General features: G+C 32.8%; 1 protein-coding gene across 3 annotated transcripts; it reads right to left on the bottom strand.

Annotated features, from left to right (window-relative positions):
• Positions 1-483: 483 nt before the first annotated feature.
• LOC106050901 (uncharacterized) lies at positions 484-11817 on the bottom strand. Of its 3 annotated transcripts, none has more exons than XM_056025787.1 (5): positions 11713-11817; positions 8153-9120; positions 7329-7588; positions 6970-7167; positions 484-6286 (listed from the first exon to the last, which is right to left on the bottom strand). In XM_056025787.1, exons 2-5 carry the CDS (start codon positions 9093-9095, stop codon positions 5369-5371), a joined length of 2319 nt encoding a protein of 772 aa, XP_055881762.1. In that variant the 5' UTR covers positions 9096-9120; positions 11713-11817; the 3' UTR covers positions 484-5368. The 3 variants fall into 3 exon arrangements, with proteins under 3 accessions (XP_055881762.1, XP_055881763.1, XP_055881761.1); XM_056025788.1 differs by having other exon boundaries at positions 11756-11817; XM_056025786.1 differs by having other exon boundaries at positions 11660-11811.
• Positions 11818-12402: the final 585 nt, after the last annotated feature.

Raw genomic sequence — 12402 nt, 5'->3', positions numbered from 1 at the left:
GATGACAAAACCATCAAGAAATATAGATGACAATCTTCTGGAAATCTAGATATGATCATCAAAGAAAAGATATGCTAAGATCTCATCAAGGATCTTCTACTATTATTCTTCACCATCATTTGTGACAATGCTGGACTAAATCTCAAACTTGTTAGTTCCATTCAGAAAGTTTTTGTAGATGTGGCTAATCATTTGTACTGGGCATAGAATAGTTCAGCTAATTTCATAAATATTTATAAAACACAATTACATCTGGAGAGCCACATTTTCAAGGAAAATTAAAATGATATCAAATGAATCTATTTTCTAAATAGGATATTGTCCACTTAGAGACTTTGACAATTTTTTAAAGAAACAGCAAACAATTTGTTGGACTCAAAAAAACAATCACTGTATAAAACATTTTAAAAAGGCAGATTTGTTTCATTGATATATTTGCTATGAGTTACATAATGTATGTCATAAGAATCACTGATATCTGTGAAGAGGAATATGTCATAGTTTTATTATCTTATGCATACATGTGCGCAAAGACATTCAAATTATATATTTGTCTTTCTTTTAGTTAACAATGAACAGAAGTATGATTCACATGAGATAAAGCTTTAGTCTTATGGTCATGAGAAAAATGAACATGTCAATTGTTAATTTAATCAATGAAATAAAGGCTACATGTTATTCAAATCCTCCAACCATTCAAAATACAAATATACGTGTGCAGAACATTCAGCATTTTGTTAAACATTGACAAAATCAAAAAGACATTTTAAAAGAATAACATCAATCAGCAGAGTAGTCTTCAAAGTTGTTATATATATATATATATATATAAAGATTGCTATAATCTACATTCTATACTAGTCAAAGACAAGCTCTGTTCTAGTTCATTTCTTTCATTCATGGACTAATTGGTTTCCATTCAAACAAAAATATAATAAGTATACGAGTGATACAAAATGTGGTCTGTTTTTTTCTATCTTTCTTTAGAAACAGTAGAGAAATCAATGCATTTAACAACATGGAACTGTGAGCAGGAAGTGAAGTATACAAACTCCTTCAATTATTTAAGACCTATTTAAGTAATGTTAATTTGTTGTTATAAGTACAATATCACCCTGTCTCATTTGTTTTCAGCAGTCAGAGTTGAACCCAAATATTTCTTACTCTTACTGAAAAGTTCAGAACTGGGAACTGAAAAAAGTTCTCTGCTGACTTGACCTCAAACACCAATGCTGTTTGTCACAAAAAATATTTCTATTTTGAAATTAAAAATAATTTCAAGACTTTAATAAGGTCTAAAGAGGGAATTAAAATTCAACACATTACACCTTAACATCATCTGCCCCAAAGATCGCAAGGTCTGAAAGGGAAACTTTTTTTTTTTACTTTATATTACACATCGCAATTAAATGTGAAAGCAAAAAAAAATAATTAAAAATAAATTGTAACTGTTAACCTTCTTTCTTGTCCAACAAAGAAAGCAATTGAAGAACATTCTTGAAAAATGATACAATTATATAGTGTACATTTCTAAAGAACATATATATATATAAAAATTTTAGCCTTTAGCCTTACTGTACCGGTACTTCTAAGACAAAATATGTTATAACAATAATGCCTGAGGAGAGATCTGGGCATCATTCGACCATATTATAATTGAGATGCTGCTGGAACAATGTGATCTATTTTCAAAGGCTAAAAGCAGGTCTAAGCAATGGGTAAGTGGACAACCCTTGTCCTTCAAATGGTAGAAAGTGCTGGAGGTCAAGAACTAGGGAACTGTAGGCAGCCTACTATGTCATAATGGACCAAGTATTTTAGGAGTGATTATGTACAGAATACATTTAATGGGTTGCCCTATATGAGATAAAACAATTTCACTATATCACAATTCTCCCAACTTGAGGCTAAAAGTTTTCTTCAATGAGTTTGTTTCTCTTACTTTTCTACAGACTCCTAGGCCCTGTCATGGAACCCTTTTCATTCTCTGATCACTTCTTTTGTCACTTCAACTAGACTTATGACCTTTTGGATGGGACGACATTTCAAATCACTCTAATTTTATTAAATTCTCCCTTTGGACTTACTCAACTAAGTGACCGGTATTGAAGGTGCAAGTGTCATAGAGTCGATCCATTTACATCATAAATTAACTATGAAAACAAATACTGGGATTAGCTTTAATTAAACAATTAGATAAAAGTACCCATTTGTTTTATGCTGTCGCAAAATCTTAACTATAATCACATCAACATATAATAATATGAAACAATTTGCTAAAATAGACATCTAATAATGAACAAATTACTTTAAGCAACTCAAAACCCGACTCTCCCCTTTGAAAAAAGCTCAATTGTTTTAAACTACATATATGTATTGTGTTAAAACACTCGAGTACTTTTTAAATTTTGGCATATTTTAACCCAGATATATCATATGGGAATTTCATTTATCTATCTACTTCATAAATACCTGTTCAAGTTAAATTCAGATGTCACACCAAGTAGCAGAGCCATGTAGATAAGTTGTGATTCCCTGCTACACTTTGAATCAAGGAAAGACTGCACACCCTAATTCTTCTATGTTGGGCAACATAAATGCAACTAGCTTTAGCCAAACAGTTATCTATTTCTCCTCATCTTTAATGCTAGCACGTAAAATAAACTAAAAGTATTAAGAGAAATAATTTAATAAAATAAATCGTTACATATGTTTGCTTTATCACAAGTATTGAATCTATGATAAGACATTTTTAGTAATTTCTAAATTAAATACAAATTTATATAACATATACAAAAGCTACATTTATTGGAAATATAAATATTTTTATTTTACACATTCAAATATTGCTATTAATGTATATTTAAAAAAAAAGGAATACATAGATTTAAGAATGACTATCAAATGGCACATCCATTCATTATATCATTAGTCAACATTGGCAAACTAGTGGTTTCAGCATTTCTCAGACTATCAATTAAATGTTGGGCACAGATGAAATGATGACTTGATCCTATGATATCAGTGCTACATTCAAGTAATAATTCACAAAAACACATAATTATTTACTAACCAGTAATCTCATTTTAAATATTTACACAATAAAACAACACCCAATGCATGACATTATCAAAGATAAAAACTATCATTCCAAACTAAACCACTAAATGAAAATATACAAAATACTTTTTTTGTTTACCATTTTAATTTTAAAATATGCTGCATTACTGCTAAGTGCTACCTATACTATCTGTAGGGGGGATAAAACATTTCTTCATGAACATTTATTAAAGTAGATAAAACCTTTCAAAATAAAGTAAATCTATTTAAAAAATAAGAAAATTCATATATTTATAACATAAAAAACTCAAGTGTACATTTTAAAGTTAAAAAATTAAATAATTTTAAAAAATTAAGCAAAAAAAAAAAAAAAAAAGCAGAATGCAAATGAAAACAATCTTTGCCCAAAAAGAGGATTGACATTTATTTTAATAGTTGCTAGCTATATGCTTGAAGTCAAATATTTTACTTAGTATAACCTTAGTATACTGAGTAGTCCAGAGATCTCTCAGATGGGTATTAAACTCACACGGAGATCATTGCTATCAAATCTCATAAGATCAAACAAATTATTTGTTAAAAAAAAAAGAAAATTGCCCTTCAAAAATAACTGGCTTCATTTCAGAATTTAAAAAATGTATTTCTTATATAATAAAAGAAACTATAAAAAACTACAAATATCTGATAGTTTGCTTAATTTTGCATAAATATAAATTCAAATTTAAACATGTTGACCTAAAATAACAAAAGAGCCTTCAATTTGATATATATATATACAATGCAGTTGCTTGTTTTTATACATTAACTACCAGACACATTATTAACATTTTCACCACCTCCACTTCAAAGTGAACTGTTTAAAACATGAAAATTATATCTATCTAGATATTTATTCATTTATATTAAAAAAAAAAAAACTAACTAGAATCTCTTTTAAAAAAAGTAAAGTTAAATATTTTTAAACCATTAAAAAAAAAACACCTGAGAATTGTTTAAGTCACAAAGCTTAAGGCTCTTCCATCCAAGAACAAATGTCTTTTTTTTAATCAGAAATATTAATAAAATTTACCTTTATGTTGCATAATATGACCATACAAATTGTCAGTTACAGAAACATACTAAGAGTTTCAAACTCCAGTAAGATCCTGACCAGACCATAGATAAAACGGCTTGATTATCATTATATTAGAACTTGTCAATATCATCTCTTTAACCAACAAGTGGCCCACACTTCTTACACAAAAACCTGTTTGTTTCCTCCAGAACACTCAGCACAGGATCACTGCAGTGTGGACCCACTGAATTGAAGCAATAACAAAGTCTAAATCTACCAAATAGGATAAGTACAGCAGTTTTGATCCTTTGCTATTGACTTATACTTTAATAGACATGCCTACTCCCAGGGAAGAGAAGCACAGAGGGAAAAAAAGGATTGTAAACTTCACTGATGTGCACACTGCTACATACATAAGCCCAGAGCTATAATTAAATCAGGTAACAATTACTCTGAGGTAGTGTCGTCTGGAAATTTAACGAGATGAGCTGATTATCCTGTAATGCTTCTTGTATTCTAGATAGTCAATAGTATTAGTAAATGAGATGATTTGAGCATTGGACTATTCATAATTAAACAGTTCAGCTTGGTTCAATACAAGTTTTTATGTCTGATTTTAATTTTAGTTAAGATTAATTCATAATGTCAAATACAGATATTACCAGAGAACTGACATATAATTGAAGCTGATATTCAAGAGATACATTTTAAATGAAAATATTAGTGAAACAAATCAATATTGAGTTGAATCAAAACTTAGGTGATTATTTACATGGTAGAAAAAAGGGGGAATGTTGCCTATTCTAGTAGAAAAAAAAATTGAGGGTTAACAAAAAGTAGATGTCCCTCATAGCCATTTTGACGATTCAAACATATACAATGACTACCGCAGGTACAATAGTGAATTATGCATAGTCACTTAACTACTTCTATTTTCATAAGTACAACATATATAGTTATAAATATTTTATTGTCATATCTTGATCTCTCAAATAATAATTGCAATTATTTCTTCTTCTATGATTGCCAACTGCACACAAAAGACATACTAAGGCAATGCTATCAAATAAAATAAATAGGACTGGTCACAGTAGATGAATAGTAAACAAGTCTATCACACACAAGTACACAAATAATTTAGAATAAATTGTATAATTTAACAACTATTTCAATAAATATTTTTTTTTCTGCTGAGCATAACAAAGACATTAACTAGTAATGGACTTAAAACAATAAGGCACTTGTATGAAACATTTAACTCTTGGACTTCACTTTACTTAATGAAGGAACAGATTTACCTTTCTTAACAGATGGAACTGATTTACCTTTCTTTAATGAAGAAATGGATTTACCTTTACCCATCGAAGGGACTGATCTAGTTTTGCCTACTGAAGTTTTACCTTGTAACTTTTTACTTGCTGCTTTACCTTGAACAGATTTACTTACTTGTTTCTGCTTAGAGTCATTTTTAGAGGCTGGTTTACATTTAGCAGAGTCTTTAGAAGACTTTTTGATGGGCTTTAATTTACTCTTTGGAGTTGCAGCCACCTTTTTAGTGGTCCCATTTATTTTTGTTTTTAGTAAGTTGTTTGTCTTTTTCTGCTGAAGAAGTTTTAAAGAAGTTTTCTTTTTATTTGATGGGGTAACTTTGTCAGTGGATTTAGAATTTTTTAAAGAGTTTTTGTTTGTCTTTGTAGCAAGTATTGCAGGTTTATCTACTGGCTTTTTCACTTTTTTCGTTGGACTCTTAAGCAGAGAAGGTAATCGCTTACTAGCCAGCGTTTTCTTGCTACCAACTTTTAATACTTTTGCTGCTTTTACTTTTTTGCTGATAACCGTTAAGCTAGCTTTAGATCGGGGCTTTGCTGCCACAGATTTGACATCAGCATTGACTGAAGTGTCAGTGCTTGTCACAATGGGGACTTGGGTTTGATTTGTGACATCCTGGGCACCAGGGCCTTCCTCGTCTGACATATCCTCTTCGGATCCACTCATGTTGCCATTTGAGTCAGTTTCAGCCAGCTGCCTGCGCACAAGGCTGAGATCGCCAATTACAGAGGGCATTGTGCAAAGTGACCTTCTTTTGCTGTGCAGCTGCAATGAGATGAAAATGTCTTTCAGTTGTTCAGGTACAACTCCATCATTTTCATCTCTTAACAAATCTCTGTGCTCCTAAAAGACAAAATTTCTGTATTAGAGAAATATATATATAAAAAATTCTCCTTAGGACTTAATTCCTTAATTAATTAATTCACATACTTTTACTTTCTCTGGGAAGGAAAAGAGATATCTGGGTGAATTTTACTGTAATCGTTTTTCAAAAGCATTAACAAAAACAAAACAAAAAAGGGAAACAATCTGAATTCAAAGTTGTGGCTAACACCTCCTTGGGCCAAAATGCTAACCACTTTGCTAGTAAGGTACTTATGACTAGAGAAAATTGTATAGCTATATAGTGTTTGTTTCAATTTTGAGCAGCGACCTATAAGGGGGACTAATTCAGCTTATACCACCACTTCAGTCAAGTACTATTTCGAGATACCAAACAAAATAATAAACTACCCATAGTTTATAGTTTTTAACTAATTATTTAATTATTTTTTTTTTAAATTGATTCTTGTGTTGTCATGTACTAGAAATAATTGTGCAAAGTTTCACTGGCGAAGAAATAATGTATACAATCTTTTTACCAGATAGACAGACAGAGTGAGGTGAGCTTTGTAAAAAAGTGTATTGATGTGGATGATGATAGTCAATATAGATTTGAATACATTAAAATTAGTTGTCGTTGGAGAGGACTTCACTTTAAAGCATTAAAAGAGAACATAAAAAGAAACACAAAAATATTGTGTTACCTGCAGTAAATCAGGGCCGTAGCATGCACAACAGACTCCAACCAGGATATCTATCAGCTTACTGGCATCATTCAATCTTATATTCAGGCCATTGGTGATTTCAGCAACTCTTCTGAAGAACAAAGAACCTTCATCTTCCTCTTCTTCTCCTAGTGTACTAGCTGTGGGCAAGGCCTGTATGGTGAAAACATGGATGCCCTGGAAATATAGAGAAACATTTGGTTTCACAATTGGTTACAGATCAACAGAATACTTAGGTCTGCATAGTTTAATCAGTAGGACAGAATTTAAATGCAAAATATAAAAAATAATTTTTAGTTGTATTAGACAGTCACATCATGTATGAACTATTTATTTACCATCTGTGCCAGCAATTTAGCTTCCAGCTCCCAGTCAATGACAGGAATGTCTGTTTTCTTAGAAATTTCTAAAGCTGATCTAATCCATCCTCTCCAGTGTTCTCTTTGTAGGTAGAAGCTAGTTCTGTTTGGTCTTCCTCTCCCAAGCATAATGACTGTACGGTAGCTGCAAGAACTCCAGCTCATGCATCTCTGTAGCTTCCACAGAGCCATCTCCAGGTTGTCTTGAACATAGTCAGGGTAAACTGTAGCTTCAGGTTCTACAAGGATGGAATTTAAAAAACGGTTTAATATTATGCTGTCAGCCAACTCATGTCTTGCTATCTCACCAAAGTTTCACCATAAGGCAAAATAGCAACATGGATTCAATTTCTTCTTCTTCTAGCCAGCTTTTGGCTGCTAAGCTGTAAGCTCTTTTCTAGTCAATGCCAATGAAAAATAACATGCTGTTACTCACTGCCACGCAGTTGGGTTTGTTGTAGAAGGTGAATTAAACGGGGTATTCAAAGAGGTTATTAAATGTGATTGACAGTTTCGTAAGGGTCGGCACAGTGTCTACAGAGGGTGGGTGTGTGGGGTCTATTCTGTTTAGGTTGTTGATTTAATAAATTGATTACAATATTTAGTGTCCAATAGTATGATATAACATGCCTATATAAAAAAAAACCCAGAGGTTAACTGTGCAGAAAATTTTAATGTTAATTTGTTTACACGATCTGGTTAATAAAAAATCACCAGCACATCGAGGAGCTTTTTTTCCCCCTAAAACTAATGTATAAGCTACAGCATTATATTCATTTATGAAATGGAAGTAATTTACATACCTAAGCTGCCTACAAATCCACAAATCTGTGAATAAGTAGCCCCCAAGTCAAGCCACTTGGTTCCACTATGTCCACCAGTGCGAATATAGTTGTGATCAACAGAACTACTTTGGCCAACAACTTTGTCATCATGAATACCTCCCTGGGTGTGAGCGAAGACACCGATACGAAGATTGGGAATGAGAGACTGAAGTCTCCAGACCATTTCCCTAGTCTTGTCCTGCAATACATCAAGATAGTCCTGCATGGCACCTGATGTACTAATGCAAATAACAACTTCCAGCATTGTTGGCTTGCCCATCTGTTCAGGTAGGAAGTCTTCTTTAAAATCTAACTTGATTTCATTTTTCACATCATTGGTTTTACTCATCACACCAAGGCTTGAAGATTCATTCATACAACTTGTGACTGATTCGGATTTTATCACATCGTTTTTTACTTCTGAAACTATTTCTGTTATAGCTAATGGTATCATTACAGAGTCACTGTTACTTTTGCTGAGTATTTCTGTGGGTTTTTTTGACAATGATGCTTGTTTGGAAGTAGTCTTCGTAATGGATTTGGCTTTGGAACAACTGTTAGAAGAATCTGTAACTTTCACTGTTTTCTGTTTCCTTAATGATGGATTGTCATTTGTATTTTCAGATTCTTTTCTTGTATCTCCTTTTACAGTTTTGCTTTTGCCTTTAACAAGCAAAGGAGAATCTTTGGCTGATGAATGTTTAGGTGTTTCCTTTACTGTGCTGTTTGTCACGTAGGATGATAGCCATGATGGGGCTTTTCTTTGACGAAAAGAACCAAGCCTCAAGGGTTCAAAAGGAGCTTTCTGAACTGTTTTCTCTTTAGATAGTTCTAAAACTGCTTCAATAGTGGTCTTTGTGGACTCTTTACGGAGCTTGGCTGGCTGCTCATAAGCAGCTCTCCCAGAGGCTTTTCTCTTCATTGTTCAAATTCAACGTTATCAAATACTGGAATTAAATTGTAAATAAAAGTATTAATAAAATTGTACAAATTTTAACGTTAATTTTAAGAGGATAATAAAAATTTTCACCTAGTAATCCATAAATCAATTTGACAATTTCATGCAGTATAAGAAAATGCTATAAATGTGAATGATCAACAAGTAAAAGATATAGTTGTAGGGGAAAAAATGAACATCTCTAAAAACTCATCATCGAATGGACCATAACAAATAGACATGTTGTAATGTATTACTCCGCAAAGTTAAATTAAAGCTGATGTCAAAGATGTGTAGGGTCAATGTAGTCAAGTGCACAAGTTTCTAGCAACTTTAGCCCCCTGTTAAAAATCTTAACCACTCTGAAAAAGACTTGAACACATCAAAGAAATTATACCTAAAACTTGTTTTAAACTTCAAATTTTATTCTTTATAAGCATTTTTCTTTTTTACACCTAAAGAAAAGCATGCCACTTTTCCCATGCTCCATACGTCCCTCTTGGCTTGTAACTGATGTCACACCAAGACTGTTAGATGCAACAGTTTTATCTCTATAGAAAGTCTCAGCTCTTCTAGCATGCTTATCAACTAGACACTATATATAGATTATAGTAAAATGTAATTTAACTCCAGTGGCAGACTGATAGGGTTAATATATGTGCAACCTACTGACACACATAAATGAAGCAAAACACACAGGTCAACGGCTGTCAATGGACAAGGCACAGTACTGCTAGTAGACGTAAATATGACCCGTGTTATGGTCATGTGATCAAAAGCCTTCATGGACCAGAGACAGTGTGTAAGAAAGGGAGTTCAGTCCAAGACAGCAAGGACGATGTGTTACAATGTGAGTCCATAGAGACAAGTACAAGTATAAGGAAGCATTTGTAGTAAGTGTAGCCAATTGTGTTGCATGGCTGTTGATGTATTTAGTTATTAAACTACCTGGACTAGACTCCATCCCTGCTGAAATATACTAACTTGGCAGTTCAGAGCTGACAGTTAAACTAACAGAAATCTACCAGATAATGTGGGAACAAAAGAAACTACCACAAGAGTTCAAAGACACCTCCATTATTCACCTCTACAAGAGAAAGGGAAATAGGCAGTTATGCGATAACCATCGTGGCATATCCCTTCTATGCATTGTTGGCAAGATTCTGGCTAGGGTGCTATTAAACAGACTACACCACCTAGAAACTGGCCTACTTCCAGAGAGTCAATGCAGCTTCAGGCAGGGGAGGCACAGTTGACATGATCTTTGCAGTCCGCCAACTCCAAGAGAGCAAAATTCAAATCTCTATACTATATTGCGTTCATAGATTTGACTAATGTCAGTCGTGAAGACCTTTGGCAAATCATGTCCAAATTCAGCTGCCTGGATCAATTCATAACAATGGTGCACCAATTCTATGATGACATGCAAGCAAGATTCCAAGACAACAGAGACTACTCCAAGCCTTTTCCTGTCTCAAATGGCGTGAAGCAGGGCTGTGTGCTGGTTCCAATGCATAATGTTCACCGCAATGCTGAAAGATGCCTTTGGCACAGAAAGCATCGGAGTTGGCATACGATATCCGATCCAAGTTTATTCAATGCTCAGACTCAAGACAAGGACCAAGATTAACTACGACTGCATCAGAGACCTGCTATTCGCAGATGACTGTGTCCTAAATGCCGCAAATGAAGAAGACCTTCAAAAGAGCCTGTCCCTCTTCCCTAATGCCAGCAAAAATTTTAGCCTCACCATAAATGTAAAAAAGAAAGAAGTGCTGCACCAACCTCCGCCAAATAAATCTGTCACAGAAACAGTCATTCTCATTGATGGCCAGAAATGGCAGAAATTAGCAAACATCAAAAAGTTTGTCTATCTAGGAAGCACCATATCAGCAAACGCCAAACTAGATGATGAGGTTGACTTCTGTGTTGCTCGTGCCAGTGCTGCTTTTGGCAGACTTCAAGAACAAGTGTGGCAACGGAGAGGACTCTCTTAGTCTAAGTTAAGTACTAAGTCAGTCTAAGTCTAGAGTAGAGTGAGTAGTCTAGATATACCTTTACCTAGGGCTAGTTAGAGTTAGAGCCTAGGCCTAGGCTGCCTAGGGCTAGGGATATACAATTATTAATTAGTTTATACTATAGTTATACTTATACATACAACACTAGTCTATTAGAAGTATTAGTCTACAGTCCAGTCAAGTCCAGTGTACTAGGTTTATACTTATAGTAAACTTATACTACTATTTAACTATTTTACTAAGACTTAGTATAAGTAATATTTGTAATAGTAATACTAATAATATTAAATAGTTATTATTAATTTAATAATAAGTCTAAATCTAATAATTTACTAGTAAAAATAATACAGACTTTACAGACTACACAACACAGTTAGTGAGTTACACTATGACTATGACTAGTAGTAGTGAAGTTACTACTACACAGACTACACTACAGTCAGTCTACACTACTACTACAGTCTACAGTAGATGATAGTAGATGCAATTTTCTTATACATAAATGCAATAAGTAAGTACATTAACACTCACTATAGATAAGATTAAGTAAAACTAAAACTATAAGATCTAGATCTATAGACTACCTATAAATCTATATTCTAGTAATAGAAAATTATAGAGCGTTACAAATAGATTTAGATTAATCTATCTAGGGATATTTAGTTGTTGTTATTTCTGCAGAATTTGCTAGGCCAGATAATTTCTCAATTGACATTTCGAAAATTAACACGTTAAAACCACATGTAGATCTAGTCTAGATTTATTAATTATTAATTAATTTCAAGCCTTTGATTTGTCGAAATTTCATAAATATTAAACAAATGTAGCTGATTAAAAACATTTTAACACAAAAATTAAAAAATATAAAAAAGATCTAGATCTAATTGTTTTTTTTTTGTTTTAAAGAGAAAGTAACACAAAGGACAGAAGCAATTTGGCATAAAATGTTACTTCGAGTTCACTCCAGCGGAAGTGGTTCTCAAGACACAGAAATGTCTTCCCATTTATATCAAGATCTGGATCTTATTATAAATTTTAAAAAAATGCAATATATATATATATATATATATATATATATATATATATATATATATATATATAAAGAAAAAGCTTATATAACGGAAAAATTTGATGTAATGTATCTCAATATTGCATAATTAGTCTTCCTTTTCTATAGATAAACATATTTTTATAACCCCGCCATGCACACCGCCATCCAAGATAGTGCAGAAGGTGCGCACTATTATTAGTGACTAAAGACTAGGAAGGATGTT

This window comes from Biomphalaria glabrata, chromosome 4 (assembly GCF_947242115.1).
Source record: "Biomphalaria glabrata chromosome 4, xgBioGlab47.1, whole genome shotgun sequence".
NCBI classification, from domain to species: Eukaryota; Metazoa; Mollusca; class Gastropoda; family Planorbidae; genus Biomphalaria; species Biomphalaria glabrata.
This window is presented reverse-complemented; position numbering and strand designations above follow the sequence as displayed.